The sequence below is a fragment of the Cyanistes caeruleus genome, chromosome 13 (assembly GCF_971803275.1).
Source record: "Cyanistes caeruleus chromosome 13, bCyaCae1.hap1.1, whole genome shotgun sequence".
Lineage (NCBI taxonomy): Eukaryota > Metazoa > Chordata > Aves > Passeriformes > Paridae > Cyanistes > Cyanistes caeruleus.
In genome coordinates this window covers 20088904-20108632 of record NC_141713.1, presented here as the reverse complement: position 1 = coordinate 20108632, position 19729 = coordinate 20088904, and the positions used below count along the sequence as shown (strand labels likewise).

General features: G+C 50.1%; 2 protein-coding genes across 5 annotated transcripts in view; one reads left to right on the top strand and one right to left on the bottom strand.

Annotated features, from left to right (window-relative positions):
• ALPK3 (alpha kinase 3) overlaps positions 1 to 11786 on the bottom strand; it is a 38441-nt gene extending 26655 nt beyond the window's left edge. For 2 of the 3 annotated variants that reach the window (XR_015275663.1, XM_086848561.1), the window contains exon 1: positions 6124 to 9414. Coding sequence is in view for 2 of the 3 variants with exons in the window: in XM_086848561.1 (XP_086704687.1) it covers positions 6124 to 6266 (143 nt within the window). In the remaining variant the exon portion in view is untranslated. Of the gene's footprint in view, positions 1 to 6123 lie in introns of all 3 variants that reach the window. The other variant, XM_086848562.1, reaches the window with a different exon arrangement.
• A 174-nt stretch (positions 11787 to 11960) lies between these two features.
• LOC111934323 (mucosa-associated lymphoid tissue lymphoma translocation protein 1 homolog) overlaps positions 11961 to 19729 on the top strand; it is a 29222-nt gene continuing 21453 nt past the window's right edge. Inside the window, exons 1-7 of one of the 2 annotated variants that reach the window (XM_023934377.2) lie at positions 11961 to 12050; positions 12396 to 12514; positions 12695 to 12848; positions 13323 to 13501; positions 14438 to 14534; positions 16153 to 16179; positions 16974 to 17177. In XM_023934377.2, coding sequence (XP_023790145.1) covers positions 12041 to 12050; positions 12396 to 12514; positions 12695 to 12848; positions 13323 to 13501; positions 14438 to 14534; positions 16153 to 16179; positions 16974 to 17177 — 790 coding nt within the window. In that variant the 5' untranslated portion in view covers positions 11961 to 12040. The remainder of the gene's footprint in view (positions 12051 to 12395; positions 12515 to 12694; positions 12849 to 13322; positions 13502 to 14437; positions 14535 to 16152; positions 16180 to 16973; positions 17178 to 19729) is intronic. The other variant, XM_023934378.2, reaches the window with a different exon arrangement.

Below are 19729 nucleotides of genomic sequence, written 5' to 3'. Positions count from 1 at the left end.
TCAGTGCTCTTCCACAGCATGAAAATTGACCCACACAACCCATCCAGTGAAGGAAAAAAACAGCAAAACGTGTCCATGACAGCAAAGCTGATACTTCCAAGTCATGTTTTGAGGGAATCAGCATTGCACCAAAGCTCCTGGGGAAGCCCATGGAGAGCTGGGCAGCCTGTCTATCCCAGGAGCTGGACAGAGGGACTGGCACTTTCCTACAGATATTCCCCCTCCTGGCTCTATGATCTGTGGTATTACTGGGCGTGTTTTGAACATGCAGACTTACAAGTACAAGGTTTCCTATGAACTTGCCTGCCTTCAAGGTTAATACTACTTGAGACAAATACAAGCCACTCAGAATCCCACCTCAGCTGTCAGTGGTGAACCCTTTTCAACATTTAAAGGCAAATACTGAGGCTTTCATGTATGCATGGTTGTGCTCACAGCTGCTTTCCTGCCATGTGTCCCACTCCTTATCAAGCACTCCCTGCACACACAGAACCAGTGTGCTGCTGTTCATATACCATGGCAGGAACTATCAGCAGGCCCGTAATAAAGCAGCTCTGAGTGCTGTCTTGCTGTACGAGACACACTGTTATTTCACAGACTGGAAAACAGATGTATTGAGTCTTTGCTTGTCAAGGTCACAGACCCAATCGATATCAGAGATGCAGAAATGTGGCAATTTTTTCTGCAAGTAATTTACTTTTTGTTGAGATGAACACAGACTTGAGTGTAACAATTCAGGCTAGATTTCATTAACAGAGAAGGTAGAAAACAACAAAGTAAGTTACACATTCCTGTATCAGCCTCTGTAGATGGATCAGATTTGTGTATTTTATCTCTGAATTATTGCTACCTCTATGGTCCAAATTAAACTTAGAAACATACCAAGGAATGAGAAATGGAAAAAAATAAAGGCCAAGTAAATATTGGACAATGAGATGCCCAGGAAATGTGACATCCTCCTGGCAGCTCATGACACAAAGTAAAAAATGAAAATAGAATTTCCTGTAACAGCCCTTCCACCATCCTCTTCTTGGACCAGGTGATGCTGTGAAGTGTGAGACTGAGTCAGTGTGAGATAAGAACCTCATTCACTCAAGATTTTCCTCCCCTCATCAAAAGAGAGCAAGGGTAGAGCAGATTTTAATTCCATCTCCTGGCAACTGCCTCTGCTGGGGCATGAGAGGTGCCTTGTTTGGAGATGACCACACTCTCCCCTGCACACAACGGTATCCCTGGCCTGGGAAGCATCTCCTCTTATGATGTTTCCTGAGAAAAGCACAGTGTTCACATCTGATATACTCTGTTTCTTAAGTGGCCTTGAAGGGCATCAGCTCATCAGCCTACACATTCAGTTTCACTTGGCTTTCTAGGGGATACGGACATATGGACAGGAAGCTACAGAAAGGGAGCCAAAAAAAAATCTCCCTCTGGAATTCTTGAGGACTGTTATTCAGAGTGCACAACTACCGAGGAGCCCGACACAAACCAGGCACCCCTGTGCAAGTCACTACAGCAATGGGAAATAGATGCCTCTGTCCTATGGGTCACAGGGTGTGGAGATGAGTCATTGATGCCTTTAGCTTTGCCTTTCCAGTGGGTACTGGCTGTCCCTCCTTCCAGAGTTTGGGACACTTCTATCCCACAGATCAAACTGACTGAGTGCTCTCAGGTGCTTCAGCTGGCATCTGAGCAGGGGGTTACACCACTCCTCGCCAAAAGCGAAGTCCCATTGGACGTTACAGCTGCCCAGCTGCTAAAGAAGGACCTCGACCGAAGTAAACCTGCTTTTTAGGAACCAAGTGCTCCTCAGTTTCCGGCACACTTTATTATAGCAACAGATCTTGCTCCTTCATTTGATATTATGTGCAAAGCAAGAGGGACGAGATTGGCAGTGGTTTCCAGCCAGAAGAGCCAGGTGGCAAGGCCCTGAGCTCAACTGCCACCCTGAGCAGAGTTATCCAAGAAAAGATCAGAGGCAATGTCACTACACTCTATAAATATCTGTATGTGATGTAGCTATGACAGCAGGATATTTCAGCAAGGAAGCAATGCTCTAATGAGACTGTGGAGCAGACACCTGCATGAGGTAAGAGGCGCAGAGCACTTCCAGCAGAGATTTGCCTAGCAATCGGATGAAGGTTTTATATAAAATTGTATCTCTCTGCACAATACACTCTCCAGAGTCAGTAATTCTTACAAAAAGGACACCTAAAAACATGTCTTGAGAGTTGTGGCCCATGAATGCAGCAAAGGTAGACCCTGGACAGGACTGACAGCACCTCCTCTCACTTCATGAAATAATTATAGTTAAGTGCTCTGACGCCTAACAGGTTTGTTTAAAAAAAAAAAACTCAAAAAACAAATAAACAAAAAAAAAAAAGTCCTGTCAGACAAAAAAGCAGCCAGAGCAGAGGGGAAGTCACCACTGTGGCCATAAGCTGCTCCTCACATCATCCAATATCAGCTATGTTAAAAGACCAATGAAGGAAAGACACCGAGCTGTTTGCTCACAGGGAAAATCGTTACAAAAGACTAGTTCCAAAGGGTGCTAGCTCCAAAGAGTAAATACCCTGAATACTCTTTTTAATAAAAGGATGATGTTCTATCTGTGGCCATTCTCAACACCTCTATTCTTTTGGCCCCCTTAGCACCACCTCTGAAAAATTCTACAAGTTAAAACCCAGAAAAATAATGTTCTGGTTACCAAATTCATATCCTTCAATTTATATGCAATCCCTTTCCTCCAACAGGTTTAGGGACACCAAGTAAGACCATCCAAACTTCCCTTGAGACAGAATGGTTTGGGTTGGATGGGACCTCAAAAGCTCATCTCGTTCCATCACCTACATGGGCAAGGACACCTTACACCATCCCAGGTTGCTCCAAACCCCATTCAAGCTGGTCTGGGACACTTCCAGAGATGGGGCAATCACAGCTTCTCTGGGCATCCTGTGCCACCCTCAGAGGGAAAAATTTCATCCTAACAGCCCGACTAGCCCTGCCCTCTGGCAGTTGGAAGCCATTCCCCCTTGTCCTGTCACTCCAGGCCCTTGTAAAGAGTCTCTCTCCATCCTTCTTTTAGGCTGCCTTCAGGTACTGGAAGGCCATAATTAGGTTACCCAAAAGCTTCTCCAGGATGAACAATTCCAGACTTTGCTCACAGCAGAGGTGCTCCATCCCTCTGACAATCTTGGTGTCTCCTCTTCCAACATCTCCATTCCTGTGCTGGGAACCGCAGAGCAGAATGTGTTCATAAGTCACCCCAGAAGCAAGGATTTCCAGCCTCACTTTCTTTTCTTAAAGGTATCTCCATGTCTTTGTGTACCTCTACCATGTCACTACGCTTTCTACTGCTTTAAGAAGCGGTGACAGAACAAGCAAATATTTTGGTTAAACAAATATATACACATATAAAGACAGAAACAGAGAAACCTGAAAAGATCCACATTTTCTTTGGATCAGAATATCCATTTTTCTTTTCTAACCACTACAGTAGCCTCCCACAGCAATGCTGTGTCTGTATCACCTGTCCCATTGCCTTTGTTAGCTTCAAACCCAGCAAATCCAAACCCATTCTGTGTTAAAGAGAGCTGCTCAGTGTTATCTGCTGTTATGCATGTTGCTCATCGAGCTTTTCAAGTTCTCCCAGGCAAACTCTCTCCAGATGTTCCTGGATTTAATTAAAGTCATAATTTCTTTCCAAAAGTCTCCTTGCTACACCATTCCACTCACTTGCTTTCCAAAGTTGTTATGATACATTATTTAATTGCAACACAAAAAGCCCCACTTAATTCAAGCCCTTGCCCTGCATCTTAGAAAACAGTTTCCAAAAATCCTGGCTCAAGTCTTCAGCACTTGTAGGGTCCTGCAGGGAACCAGACTTTTACACGTCTCCTCCCTAACTCATTAGTGAACCTAAAAATTGCCATGAACTCATAGAAAGGTCAATTTTGCCATTTAGCAATTATTTAGTCACTGCTTCTTACAACAGAAGGGGCAGACAGTGGAGTTAAGAAACAAAATGAAATTGCCTTGCCACAGGCTTTGACAATCATGTACATAAGTGGTTGGAAAAATGACTGGAGATTTTGTGGATATTGAATGTGCTGTTGATTTAAGTGGGGCAGCACAGAGTCCCTTTGCCAGAACTGGGCACTCATGGATGGAAATTGGGGTGCAGCCACAGCAGCATTAGGTCAACAAGTTCAAGAGATTCAGGGCTCAGAGCTCTGCAGCCAAGGGCCAGGTTTAGCAGGCCTGAGCCACAGCTTCAACTGGGGGTACAGCCAGAAGACACCAAATGCACTGTCTGCATGGGTGCTACATTGTTCCATGCTGTCCTCAACAGAGGAAACTTTGGGAATCCAGCTGGGAACACTGAAGGAATTATTTGCAAGATAGATGAACCTTCCTTTATGGTTAAACTGATTAAAGCTGTGATTTGAGCGTAGTCAAGGAAAATAAAAGTTAAGCTGTAGGCAACCCAAACACCTCAATAACTTCTTTATTAAAGCTCTATCTGCTTGTAGTCCACAGAACAGAGTCACTTGGCTCAGTTAGGAGATTTCCAGTTCACGGTATGACCTGAGGCCACAGGCTGTGGGCCCTGTGTGGGCATTTGGTGGTGCTGAAGATATCACAGTGTGCGACCAGTCTGCAATTAGCTCATACCCCAGCATGACACAATACCACCACAAAGGAACTGAATTTAGGCAACTTCATTTTGGCATTACCCCAGTTTTAATTCCTGACTTCCAAACAGCACTTTTCATCCCTTTTGATCCTGTGTTTATTTTTATGAATGTCTGACTCCTTGAGGCATCAATGCTTGACACACTGGAAATGGATTATTTATAAACTATCAGCAAGGAAGAGGCACACTCATTTGGAGAGCTCATAGACTGAACAGCATTCCCAGTGAATTCAAAGCAATTTCAAGGCTTTTTTGAATGCTTCACACAATCACCGATACCTTGGGCACTGCTGGCACATCACACTGTAATTCTGTGTTTGCTAACCTCAGTCAGGCACAGCTGACAGCATATTTATCATACCTTCTGCCTGCGAACAAAGCCTTATTCCTACCCCAGACCGTGTGCCGGTGGCCATTCCTGACCCAGGAATGTTGATCTCATTGCTGCTCAGCCCCTATCTACAGTGTAGAAATGCCTTTTTGGCAATAAGATAAGGCACCCGAGCACAGAGCCCAGAGGGCCCCTCGCTCTGTTTGGTGAGCCACTTCACTACAATGAAGGCAGGAAGGTCAGTGCTGTTCCCTGAGTTTAACTGGAGACACTTGTGTTTGTCAGGATCTCATAAGGATAGCCTGGACTGAGACTTCACTGGGGTCTGCAGCTTTCTCACGAGGGGAAAAGGAGAGGCAGCACGGATCAGTCTCTGGTGACCAGCGACAGGAGCTGAGGGACCAGCGTGAAGCTGTGCAAGGGGGGGGTTAAAATAGATTAGACTACTGGATTTTAAGAAAGGGTTCTTCACTCAGGAGGTAGTGTGCCACCAGAACAGGCTCCACAGGGCAGTAGACATGGCTCCAAGGCTGCCAGAACTCCAGGAGTGTTTGGACAACCAGCTCAGGTGCAGCTGGGATTGCTGGGTTGTTCTGTGCAGGGCCAGGAGCCAGTCTCGATGATCCTTGTGGACAGGATATTCCATGATTCTGTTCTATGATTCCACCACTTCACACACCCGCCCAGCCATACACAATGTGCGATGCCCACCGGCCCTGCCCGGCAACAGCTGCGACACCCCCAGCTCTCTTTGGGGAGGCGAGGGACTATGGCACACGAGCTCCTCTGGAGAGCCGGAGCCATGGCTTGGTTTTCATCCCTGGGGCAGCTCCCCGAGGATGGCCAGGCCCATTGGCTACACCACGTCCAGCCGGCCGGCCTCGCGTTCCCTCGGAAGCCGGAGCAGCCTCACGGCTTGGCTGAGGGCCAGCCCGCCCTCCCCGCCCTTCCCGCGGCCGGCCCGGCCCGCCGGCCCCGCGCCTCCGTCCCCCGTCTGTGGCCCCCCGCAAAGCCCCGCGCCCGCTGTCACCGCACCCACGGCAGCGGCCAGCTCGGGGACAGCACCCACGGCAGCGCCTTCCCCTGGGCCGGCGCTCACCTGTTCTGGGGCCGGATGCCCAGCAGGTAACTCCGTCGGTCCGGCCGCGAGGCCCAGGCCGCGCTCTCGGCCTCTTCTGCCCCGTCGATGTGGCTCGTTCCCCGCCCGTAGAGGCCCGCGAGGGCCCTGCGGGTCGAGCTCATGGCCGGAGTGCGGCTGCCCTGCCCCGCGGCCGTCGCTGCCCGCCCTGTCACTCACCGCCGCTGTTTATAGACACTCCGCACATGCCGCTGTCAATCGTGAGGCAGCGGCCACTGCCCGGCCGCCTGCCCGGCCTCCTCCTCCTCCTCCTCCTCCTCCTCCTCCTCCTCCTCCTCCTCCTCCTCCTGCGCTTGCCGTCGCTGCCAGCTCGAGTCCAGCTTTTGGGGAAGAAGTGAACTTTTCCTTAGAATAGCTTCCCCACCACGGGGGATTTCTCACCCCTCAAAGATTGCTCTGGTGACCGCTGACAGAAGCCGACGGTGCAGCACTGAAGTTGTGTCAGGTTCACGTTGGATATCAGGAAAAGGTTCTTCCCCGGAGCGTGGTCGGGAACTGAACACACTCTCCAAGGAATGGTCATGGCCCCAAGGCTGCCAGAGCTCCGGAAGCTTTTGGACAATGCTCTCAGGGAGAAGGTTGGATTGTTGGGCTGTCTTGTGCAGGGCCAGAAGTTGGACTCGATGGCCTTTGTAGGTCCCTGCCAGCTCAGGTTATTCCATGGTTCCATGATCTCTTAGGATCAGCTACAACATCAGCTTCCTTGCAAGCACAAGACTCCCACCCTGGCTGGCTGCACCACTCAGTGTGGGCATGGCACTCACATCCTCAGATCAGGGTCTTATGGCTTGGAAGCCTGTTTTTTATCCCAGAAGGTCAAAGAGAAAATCTGGGATGGTATTTATTCAGTCTCCATAAAAATAGACAGCACAAAAGAGAGATATAAAAGGTGTCACAATTGTCACATTGTCACATGTCATAAACAATTATTAATAGTGATTTAATACCAAATTAATATATAGTGGGTAATAAAATGGAATTATTTTCTTGTTCTACTTTTCTCTGTCAAGTTCTTGCATCATGCGCTACAGACACGTCACTGGTCACTGGTGGCACCACATTCCTCCAATGCTGGAATGATGGATGGAGCAGACTTACTGTGGATTAGCTGCCTGCCCATGGCTGCACAGCAGAGATTATGGCAGGAGCAGGGAAATGGTGGCAAATTGCTCCATTCCAGGAAATACAACATGATTAGAGCTGATCCTCCCTGGGCAGGAGAGGCAGAAGATGTGGCAGCAAGCAGCAGGGCAGGTGATAGATCAGCTGGTGCAGGACACTCCTGATTCCACAGCAAATACTGTGATTTGGAATGTGACTTTGGAGAGAGACTGGCCCTGCACAGACACACAACTGTGGCAGGTGATCACATTATCAGGCATGTAAATTGCAGGATTTGTGATACCAGAGAGGATGCTTGATCTTGGCAAATGCAAAGGAGATGGACCTACTAAGATGTTTGGATGTGGTCCTAGGAAATATGGAGAAGGGTGGTCCCAGAGGGCTGACTGAAGGCCTTACCTTCACCAGGCAGTGAAATAGCAGATGAAATTACATAAAACAAATACGACATGATCCATGGGGAAACCACCATACTCATTTTCAATAGGCAGCAGTGGGCTCTGTGTGAGCTAATGTCACTTAGGAATAATCCATCTCAAACAGAAAACAGCAGACCCCCAAAAAATCCAAACACAGAACTTGGAGAAGGACAGCAAGGACAAGCCAATGTCCAGACTGGCTGCTGCATGAAGGGTATCTGTGTGGACTGGGATTCTTCAGCCTGGAAGAAACTACTGAGGTGCCCATGACTGAGGTATACACAGCTGAGAGGGACAAGGAGAGCAAGTCAAATTAGCAGGATATAAAATAAGTGAAAGGGAGATGCTTCCTCCCTTCCCTTGGCTTTAGGCTACTCCCACACATGGCTGTGTCTGTTCAATGTCAACAGGGATTAATAAAATCCACAGGACAAATCTCTGGAAAGAAAATCTCCTGAAGTTTATGCAGTATGAAGATATTACCTTCAGTTCAAAAAATGTTTGAGCTGCATAGGAATATTGTGTGTGCATGCCCTGATCTCACACCCTTTGCTCTGCTCTAGCTGTTGCCCAAATGTTGGAGGCAGGATGCAGGGCTGGGAGGTCCCAAGCTGGAATTTTCTTGCTCCCATCCCTTTCTCTGGAAGGAGAAAGAGGACTTTCAGGACTCACAATTTCAGGAAACCTGAAGTCCCAGCATATGAATTACACATTATTTTACCATGAGCCCACTCTTTTGGCATATTGATCTGATAGAACAGAGCCCAGACTAGCTAAGAAAGGTGTCCAGAATAGGCAGATTTCTGCTTTGGGCCTGGAACTGTGTCTGGTTTCATATTCCCAAACATAGGAAAGACACTAATATGCTGGATCAAGTCCACCAAAAAGATTGAAGGAGCTCAGACACCTGATATTGGAGAAGAGGATGAGAGAAGCTGGGTTTTAGGCTTCAGGGAAAGGCTAAACAAATGGAGACTTCCTTGTTTTCTTCACTACCTCATAGGAGGGATGGAATGAGAGGCCAAAATGCAAATAGCAAGGAGGAAAGTTCTGATTAGATACTAGGAAAATTATTTGCTCTGTGAAGGGAATCAAGTAGTTCCACATGGACCCAGAGGTGGGCAATCTCCATTCTGTGAGACTGTGGATGGGACAGGGTGCTGAGCAGCTGACTGACATCCTGCTCAGAGTGGGGGGCTGGACCAGAGACCCCCAGAGCTCCCTTCCCACCCTGATCATGCTATGGTTCAGTGCTGCACCCCATCAGTAGAGAAAAGCCTGGATGGTGAGCACAGGTTTAGCTCAGATGTGATGAGAAAGAGCCTGCTGTGGTGTTTGATCCTCCCCCCAGACGTGCAAAGGGTTATATTCTTTTTCTGCCCTTTCAAGCTCCGAATGGTACTTGTGCCCAATGCCTGCTGAGACAGCTTCCTCTCACAGCATCTTCTCTCCCGTCAGTCTGCTCAGAGAGTGACAGTGCCCTCTGCTCCTGGCTCCAGGGGAAACGCGTTCAGCTGCTGCAGCCTGAGCCAGCCAGAAATGAGGCTTCAGATCTCGTTAGCAAAGCTTTCTTCCTCTGCCTCCAAATCCAGCGCCGACTCACACAGCCACAGATGTTTTCTCACTTCACTCGCACAATTTATCCTCCCCTTTCCCATCCTGCACCCTTAAGTTCCTCCCTTTCTAAAATGACAGGCTTCTTCCTGCACTCTGACAACAAGCTCTCACCTCTGGTTCTTCCCCAAATATTAACAGATGGTGCCAGGGCAGGGCTCTGACAGATGACAAGCACAATGGGCTTTCTGAGGAGGTATTTGGAGAAGGATTCCCTCTCTCAAGCCTGAAGAAACAGGGAACACAGCAACCTCCAGCTCTTTGAAGAGATTCTGCATCAACCAGAAGTGTCATCTTTAGCTATGGGAAAGCGCTGGAGTTAATGATAATTTTTTTAGCTATGTGTATTGCCTAGATAATAACTGCAGCATACATGTGCCACAGAGTTGCTGGCACATACTCAGCCAGAACCTTAATTTAAAGTTCTTTATAGGTTTTCAACCTGCAAGGGTATATTTCCAAATGCCTAGCTGGACCCTGGAGAAAATAGGAAAAAGGAGGGTCTCTGTGACCTCAGACAGCTGGGGAGATGAGCACAAAGGAAGGTCCTATGCTATGCATCTCCTTTCCTGTACCCTTGAAAAGAGGGGACCGGTCCTTGTTGGAGCAGGAATTGCTCTGGGTCAGATTGAATGGACAGGGTGTAGTAGGTTTTCCTGCCTTTGCAGTTTAACTATCTCATTCTGCACAAAGGAAAGGCCATTGAGGGAGAAAATACTTCCTCGATCCACCAGTTGTGTTAGGTTTGGCTTTTTCTCACCACCTTCTTCCCCATCTGTTACAAAAGAAAAGCAGCAGTTAGAGGTGCATCCTTCAGCCTTGCCTAGTCCCTCTGACCCTTTGGCACAGCTCAGCCCTGCCCTGGGCTCCACAGGGCATGGATCCACGAGCATTCGGCCACAACTGCTTCTCTCTGCCATCCTGATGCCCCTGTTTGTGCCCTTCCATGCTGCCTCCTGTGAGTGACATGCCTGATGGCTTCACTTTTCCTAGGTGAGCCCATAGCTACAGGATTGAGAAATTTCAGCAGCAAAGTGAGAGTCTCTCACAGCCTCCTTTCTAACTGGTCCATGGTCCCTCTTGTGCTGAAGTCCTGGTCCCCACCTGGCACCATGGGAACCTGCTTCCTAGGACTAATTAACACGGAGAGAAGCCAGCCAGATGCAAATTTGTCTGCCCTGAGAATGGGACCCTTGTCACTGGGTCCCTTATCCTGAGCCCAGACCTGCTTCATTCCTCCGAGCTTTGTGTCACACTCCCTTCCCAGTCACTTCAGAGTTCTTTGGGAATGACAATCAGTCACTCCCTGGACACCTTCTGTCCTCTCCATTCAACACTTCCAGCTAATTTCCTTGTAGTCCTGCTGTAGTCCTGCTGCCTCTGGAAAGGTGATGAGTTTTGTGTTAGAGCCTGACCTTGCTCTAACCTTGCAAGTGCAAGTCTCGGCACAGCGTCCTCCATCCAAAAAAGAAAGCCCCTTCTTTCCCAGAGGGGCTTGTGCAACCTCCGGAGGCCTGGCCCAGCGCCACTTCCCCTGGGGCCCTCGTGATGCCCTGCCCAGCTGGTGGGGACTTCTCAGAGGAAGGGGGTTCTACGTGCCCAGCCCTGGCAGTGCTGGCTCCACCATGAACCTTTCAGGCCATGGTGCCCAGGAGAGACACGAGTGCAGCTGTGGAGCCTGGGGGGTGAGGGCAAGGGGCATGGGGGTGTGGAGATGAGAGCAGCAGTGACCATGGGGAGACAGTGGGAATGTGGGTGAAGACGGCCGTGGGGATGGGGCAGAGGACATCCATGGAGATATGGGCAAGTGTACCCATAAGTGGAGGAGCAGTGGAGGACACTCCCGGTACATAGCTGAGGTCACCAGTCAGAATGGGGACAAGAACACCTGTGGCAAAAGGGCAAGGGCTGCTGTGGGGATTGGGTGAGGTCATCAGTGGGGATGAGGGTGAAAACTCGCGTGGGGAGAGGGTGAGGGTATTTGTGGGATAGGTACAAGTACACCTGTAAAGGGGGGAGATGGGGGCGCGATGTCGACACACTGTAGGGAGACGGGAAGGACACCCGTGTGAATGAGGGTGAGGGCAGAGTGGCGGTGGGGAGGTCACCTGTAAGGAGTGTGGGAGGGGGCAACACGGGAAGGAGGGGTGCGAGGTCACCAGTGGGAGCGGGCGTGAGGACCCCCCTGGCGAGGGGCAGAGGTCACTCGTGGCCGTGGAGGTGCGGGCAGCCCCGGCATCCTGGCGAGGGGCGCGTTCTGCAGCGTCCCCGTCGGAGCGGGCCACACACGCGAAGCCGCTCCGCTCCGTGCGGGGCCGGTCCTTGCGGGGTGGCCACAGCCCAGGTCCGCTCCGCTCCGTGCGGGGCCGGTCCTTGCGGGGTGGCCACAGCCCAGGTCCGCTCCGCTCCGTGCGGGGCCGGTCCTTGCGGGGTGGCCGCAGCCCCGGCGGTGGCGGCGCCGCCCCCGGTGGCGGCGGACGCGGGGCGGGCCGGGAGCGCGGAAGTGCGGGGCCGGCGGGAGCCGAGTGCGGGCCCCGGCCCGGCTCCGCAGCCCCCAGCCCGCCGTGGGCCGCCGCGCCGGGTGAGCGGCCCCTCGGCCCGGCCCGAGCCGCCGCAGCGCCGCCGTCCCTCGCCGCAGGTGCCGCCGCCGCGTCCCGGGGAGAGGAAGCGCCGCGGGCCCGACCGGCGGCCGCCCAGGCCGGGGAGGAGCCGCCAGAGAAGCGATGCAGGAAGGTGAGTGGCCACGGTGCAGAGTGACTGTGCCAGCTCCCGGGCACTTGCGAGAATACCCAGAAGAGCTCCATGTCATTCATCCACCCACCCACCCATCCTTCCATCCACCCTTCCTCTTGTCCACCCACCTATTCACCCACCATCCATCCATCTATCCATCACCCATCCATCCATCCATCCATCCTCTCTACATTCTGTGGGCACAAGAGCATCCCTGTTCTTCCAATCTTCCCTGCCTGCTGGGATGGGTGTCCCTCTTGAAGCCCACCATGCCTGGCCACTGGGTGAGAGTGAGATACTGAACTGTGACTGCAGTTCCCACCTCCAAATGCTGTTTCTCCACAGCCGTTGCCATAACGGAGCAGCCAGTCTCTGTCTCTGTCCCGGTGGGATATTCCTTCGTGCTGCGGTGCCGGGCCCAGGGACACACCTCACTGCAGTACCAGTGGTTTTGCCAGTACCAGGTAAGGATGGGGTGGCCCTGTGTATGGCACCAGGCTGGGTCCCTGCATGCAGTGGGGGAGCTGAAGGAAGGGAGGAAACCAGGGGTTTCCACTTTTGTTGCTCTTACAAGGTGCTTCCTAGTGCCTTCTACTGCCAGCAGTGAGAAGTGAATTGCTGCCCACTGCCTGTTTTCCCTTTAGTCTGACTGCCGCCTGATTCCTGGAGCAACCAATGAAGACTTGCCCATCATTGCAGAGCAGACCCAGCTCTACACCTGCAGAGTCAATGACCTCCACAGAAATGTCGTCTTCTCCGACTGGGTGAAGGTAGAGGTCCATCAGTGTGTTGCCAGAGGTACAAGCCTGTCTTTTACCTTCTTGATGTATTATGGAATCACAGAATGGTTTGGGTTGGAAGGGACCTTCAAACTCATCTTGCTCCTCCCCTTGCCATGGGCAGGGACACCTTCACTAGACCAGGTTGCTTCAAGCCCTGTCCACATGCACCTGCACCTCATGCTTGCCATGGGTTTCCCAGAGTTATATTGGGTACTGGGACTTGAAGAACCCATCTGGCTGCTTCAGAGCTGACCAAAAGTAACTCGGGGTGTGGTTGACCTTAGAATGTTGACTGCACCTTTGGCAGGAAAGGGCAAGGATCAGGTTTGGGTAGCCAGAGGCGGGGCTTTGGTGTGGCATTTACTATCACAGGCATTGCTCCCAAGGGTTCCCTGCTCCCCAAGGAGAAAGATGCAATAATGATGGTCAAAAATGGCATTGTTTGCTGTCCCTGTGGAGGGAGGACCAACTCTGTCTTGCTGCCTTGCAGGTCTGCCCCCTCGGCTGTGGCAAGGAGAACCGGTCATTGTCCTCAACCCCAGTGAGCAATGGGTGGAGCTGGGGCAGCCGCTGCAGCTGCAGTGTGCTGCCATGGGGGTCCCAGCCCCCAGCTACCAGTGGTACCGCAATGGGAACCTGCTGGAGCAGCAGAAGAGAAAAAAACTCCGGGTAAGGTTTTCTGGGGATAGTACAGGAGCTTTGGGTGCTGAGGAGGGTAATGGAAGAAGCTGATTGCAGGATTGTGAGAAAGCTCTCCATGTACCACCCTGCTGCTTTGGTAGCTGGCTGGATGACTCTGCATGAAGGGGGAATGTTTTATGGACTTCTTTCAAAGTTGTGGGTATTCCTCTAAGAGGTAACCAGTCCATAGATATGTCAGCACATCTCTTGTGCCCTTTTACACAGAGACATGAGAGCAGTTACTGTCTGTGTGTGGAGGGGACTCTGGATTGATGGAGCTGCAGCAATGCTGTCTGCCTTCTGGAGACCTAGAAGGAAATGTGGTTGGTCCTGACAGAAAAGAGTTAGGGAGGCAGTTGAGGGGCTGGCTTTATTTTGTGTCTCTGGCTGAGTGTAAGTCAGTGCTGTCTTCTTGAATCAAGAAAGAAGATTTCCTTCCAGGGCATCCTGTGAAGGGCACAAGGACAAGACATCTAGTCTCTTCTCAGTAGTGGTCAGTGGTATTACAGATGGCCTTAGATGGTATTATATGGTGGCCTTAGATTGCAATTCTGATGGGAAAGTTCAGTTTGGGCACTAAGAAGAGGTTGTTTTTGGAGGTGGATGGTGCTGTGCTGGAGCGAGAAAGGCAGCTATGTGCAGCAACGAGTGTTCAAGGCTTGAATAGACAGAGCTGGGGCCACCCTGACTCACTGGTGGCTTTAGTCCCTCTCTAAGCAGGACCCTGGGCTGGAGAACCAGAGTCCCCATCAGCTGGTGCTGCTCTGGTTCTTGTCCCTGTCTTGATTCTTTGTGAGGCTGAGTCTCTGCGAACAGAAGGAAAAATACTTTTTATTCCATGAACACAAATGCCTTTGGCAGATCCTGGCAGGGAGCTTCAGTCTTTTACCATAAATAATGTGATTTAACTTTTGATCTGCCTAGATTGCCCACACCAAGGCCAGTGACTCTGGCACATACCTCTGTTGTGCCTCCAACAGTCATGGAGAGCATTGGACCAACGCCGTGGATGTTCACGTCGGTGAGCAGAGCCAGCCCACATCACTTTGCTGCATACCACCTGGTGTGAGATGTAATTAGAGGGGACAAAGGAATTTGGTGCTCTCTGGAGATGCTGAGCTGGTGAACAAGGACCATGATAAACATTATTCTTTGGTAATGGGGCTCAGGGAGCAAAGGGAGCAGCGGTTGGAAAACCTCCTAGATGCAGTGATGCGCTGTCTGGCAGATGGGATGCTGCTGGGCCTTGTAGTGTGTCAGACACCTGCTGTGTAAGGGCAGGCTCAGTGCTCTCAGCTGCTCTCTGCTGTTTTCTTGCCATGCCAAGGTGCTGCTTTCACAGTTCCAGACCAAATCACAGCAGGCTTCCATGGCCCTACTCATTTCCAGTCTTGCTGACGTGAAAGGATGTGCTCGGATACAGAGCTGGAGAGGATGGTGTTTATTTGGGAAGGTTCAGGCCCCTTGGGCTGGCAGCTCAGGGCTGATTCTATGTGAGTGATGGACCCCAGGGGGAGGATGTGTTCCCAGAGCTGCGGGTATGCTCCACTTCTGGCTGCTTTGGCCCTCTGCCTTTACCTTATGTGAGGCAGGAATAGCACAGGCTGGCTTTTCTGGCTCTTTACTCCACCTAGAGATTTTTCTATGCCATGAGCTTCTTATGCTGCCTTTTAGGTTGGCTTTAAAATTTCTCCACAGTGCAAATTGATCTTGTGTAGCCAGAGAGCACTCTGCCTGCCTCCTCACAGCTGGAAAAACACATCCTGGGGGGACAGAAAGTGAGAAAAGGATGACAGATTGCATTGGGTTCAATGTGCTACTGCTGGGGAGCTTCTGTCAGAGGTGGAAAAGGATGAGTGGTTTTGTTCTGCAGCATGTTCTCTCATGCATCAGCAACACTGGTTCAGGGGTCAAGGATCTTCAAGACCCATGAGATTTATGCAATTTATTCTTAATTTCTTCTAGAGCATGTAGGGTTCTAGAGCATGAATTTTCTCCTAGGCTGGATTTTTATATTTATTTCTGATTGAAATAGGAGGAGCTGGAGCTGTTAGGGTAATAATGATTTTAAGAGGCTGGAAGTGCTCAGGCAGGAGAGCTTGTGGACCAAAGTCCAAAGTGGCTTTTCTGAGCCAGAATTGCTAAAACAAGGAAAGGCAGAGCAGGGAGATGAAAAACTCTGCTAATATTACTGCAATCAAAAGCAAACAGGGCAACTTCCTCTGCACTGAACATTTCTGGCAAGAAACTCTGTTTTGGAGCTTTTATTACCTTGAGTCATTGTGTTTCCTTCGCTTTTGCTGAAGCAAGGTAGCAGGTGAGTCGCATCAGGTATGAGCTTCTCCATGTTGACCCTTCTTCCCTGTTCTGCCACTTCTCTGGGCTTTGCTTCCCAGCTGCTCAGGATGTCATAAATCAGGCTGGATTTCATAAATCCTCCTAGCATCAGACCAATGTCTTTAAGGTTAGCAGTCAGGCTATGAAAGAGTTGCTTGAAGAATGTTGCTTGCGCAGATCCTTTGTGTGTTTGATCTAGCTGTGCATTGTTGGGGATGTTGGAGCAGAATTCAGACCTGGCACTGGGTGCTGGGCTCAGGCTTACTGAACCCAGGCTTATAATTTCCCTCTTTCTTTCCCAGGTATGTGTGGCTCTGGAAAGTTTTTCGGTGAGTAATGTAATCTTTTCTTCCTGAGCAAATATTCCCTTAATTGAAAGCCAGGCTTCAGGGTGGATGGGAGGACGAGGAATGGGGGTGCTTTGTCTGCTGAGACCGATTCAAGCCTTTATGATCACATTGCCACAGCCTCTGCACTTTTGGATTAGAGCTGCACAACATAAGATGAGTCCCATCCCCTGCCAAGCCCTGATCTTTTTCAACAAGTGGAGTAAGATTATTCCTAATGAGTAACTGAGTCTTAAGCTGTGTGCCTGCAGAATGATTTTGCAAGTGTTGTTCAAATGACAGCTTATCCCTACTTGAAGTACCTCCTCAGAACAGGGCAAAGTTCCTTTCACCCGCCACCACTGAGCAACATAAATCCATTTTTTTTTACAGTGGGAGGTGGGGATAAAATCAAAGCAGGAGCCATGGGTTTCTCACCTTCATCCCCATGAGGGAAAGGACCCCTGAGCCTGGCTCAGTGGATCCCCCTCCCAAGCACCACTGACACGCCAGACCTGTGGTCACAGTAGGGCAGGTAGAGCAGAACCTCTGCATTCCTGGGATTTTGGTTGTCAAGTGAAAACTTTTCAAGCCTTTCTGTTAAATTGATTGTGTGTTTTGTCAAAGTGTTCAGAAAGCTAAGGGCTTTCTGGAGGGTGCTCCAGGCTTGCAGAAGCCTAGGGTCTATCCTTGCTGCCTCTTTCCTTAGATTGCCCATATCCTCACTCCAGCGGGAGGAGGTGAGATCTTGCCTCCTGCTGAGCATTTACAGCTTTTTCACTTGGTCTTTGCTTTAGCTACAGGCAAAATAGCACTTTTGGTGGGCAACAACCGCTACCAGCATCATCCCAACCTCATGGCTCCTGTGAGGGATGTGTTTGAGCTGAGTCGTCTTCTGGAGCATCTGGGCTTCCAGGTTGTCTCCCTGCTGGATCTGAACAAGGCTGAGATGGCAACAGCGGTCAGTCGCTTCCTGCAGCTACTGGGGAAGGGAGTCTATGGTAAGGCCAAGCCAGCTCAACCACCTGCCCATGCTGAGTAGGGATTAGGCCATTTTCTGAACAGCTCTTGAATTAAAAGAGAATAAATTGAATGTTGCTATCTCAAGGGAGACCTGCATCAGTACCAGGCTTGGCAGGAGCTCTTGGATAAGTGTAGTTTAGTTTTGGCAGGTTATAGTCAGGCAAAGTGGATGTTTCTCCAACATGTGGCTAACCTCCAATGCCAACAGCATGGGCTTACACTGAGTTTTTGGGGAGTCAGTGCTTCCAATAGTGAATGGGAAGGGGGGGGTTTGATTTTTCTTTGGATAAAAGAATTGAGGAGACTAAATGTCCCCCCTCCACTCATGCGTGAGGAAGTGAGTTCCTTTTGAGCCCTGCTTGCTGCATCTGGTCATGATTTCCTTGTTTCTCTTTCCTGGAGGTCTAATTTGGGCCCCTGACAACCCTTTTGCAGAAGAGCATTCCCAGCTGCAGATGGCTTTGAGGTTGGGCTTTGTGCTTAATTGTGCACTGTGCTCAGTAAGGAAGCATTCCTCAACCACAAACCCAACCATCAGATCTCGTGGGTCTTAAAGCAGGTGTTCAAATTTGGTGGTGAAAGTAGCATCTTTGAGGTCCCTGAGATTCTCCCAGCATGTCAGATACCCTGAAAACACCTTGCAGGTGTTTGTTTTTTTTTTTATTCCAAACCTCAGTGTGAGGCTTACATTCCAGATGTATGGTATCCAGACAGTGAAAGTCAGTGTGGGCTGATTCCAGGCTGGCATTCAGCATGAGGTTTGGAGGTTGTGCAATGGATGGGGACCTGGCCACAGGGTAAATGCTGCACAGCCACCTTGTTCTGGGAAGCACTGACTCATTGGAGGAGGCTGAGCTGGTGGGAAGGGCCATGCACAGTCCTGGTGCTCTGCTTGAGTGCCTATGACGACGTATTCCCGTGACTTCACTTGCAGCTTCCTTTCGTTGTTGCTCTCTGAAATCCTCATGTATCCCAGGCTTTACCTCCTCTCCCAGGCCAGAGTCATCCCAGCTGCCATTCTTACCCTCTATCCACATGAGGACCAAATGGCATTTTATCCATGGCCCTTCCTAAGCACTGAAGAGGAAAAAAATGCTTGGAAACAGCAAACCTTTCATATTGTCCTGCCTTATTTAAACTTCTAGAGCTTTTCTGCATTCATGGCCTCTGATCCTTCCTGGCAAAATTGATTTTGTGTGCTGTCTGATTTTACAAAATACAAAATTGATTTTGTAGCAGCTGAGTCGAGTGTTTGTGAGGCAATGCCTGCTTAGGTTGATGTTTTCTTAACAGCTCTCTAGGCTGAGTGGTGTGCTATTCTTTGAAGACAGTGGACTCCAGTGTGGGCTGGATCCAGCAGTGACTGAGTTTGGGGTTCTTGCCACATTCGCTGGAGTCCTGATTTAATGGTGGGACATTGGGTCAGGTTGCCTGCTGAGTGCCCCAGCTGTGGTGAGGTGGCAGCTCCAGGAACAAGTCAGGCAGCCTGTTGAAGACCCCAGAGGTGCCTGTGACAGCCAGTCCTGTACATTGTGTTGGGCATGCTCCTGTGGCATCCCAGTGTTCTTGCTTGAGAAGCCTTGGAGGTGCCACCTCTGTGTAGCAGCCACCAGAGCTGAAGTCAGGAAAGCTTTGTGTAGACATAGAGAAGGAGGAGGGGGCTGACTGGTGGACATGAGCCGCCATGGGTTGGTGCTTATTGCCCTTTGTCGTGTGGTCAATGCCGATGAGGGCAGTTGGGCTTTTTGGACTCTGTCCCTCCAGGAGCTGTAGGCTTTTGGGAGGCTTTCTTCCACATCTCCAGAGCATCCCAGCACAGCTCCGAGGCTGGGATCCTGAAGTGTTCAAAAATCAACTGGATGTGGCACTGCACTGTTCAGTGGGCATGGTGAGGTTCAGTCCGAGGTTGGACTTGATCTTGGAGGTCTTTTCCAACCCTAATGATTTTATGATCCAGAGGTGTCTCCAGTTCACTGTATGGAGGTGGTGGGTTATTGGGCTGCTTTTCCTCCAGATCTCTTCTTAGAAAAGCTGCAAAGGATTTTTGAAGGCCCCAAACATCCTCTAAATGATCTAATTATTCTACCCTCAGGCAAATGAGGAATCCCCGTGGGTGTTATTTTGAGCACCCTAAAAAGCCCCAAATCAAAAAAATTACATTGGAAACACAACAAGAGCAGAAAATTGTGAGTGGAATACTAGAAATATGGAGTCATGCCTTTATTAAGCCTCATGCTGACATTTCCTGCTTTATAAGCAGTGTTTGCAGCTTCCCCTTTTTAATTTTGTACTCAGAAGTTTTTCTGTGATGAGCAGTTCTGACTCATACAATGTGGGAAGAACTCAGAATAAAACATCCCTTTCCATCTCTGGGCAAATTGTTGACTTTCCTGTTCAGGAGGAGAGATTCAGTCCAGGAGAGGTTGGAGAAGTTGCTCAGGTAATGTGAAACTCACCTTTTCTGAATTTGAACACGAGTCTTTCTGGTTTATATAGCATGAGGAGCACTTGGTGGTACAGTCAGGTACTT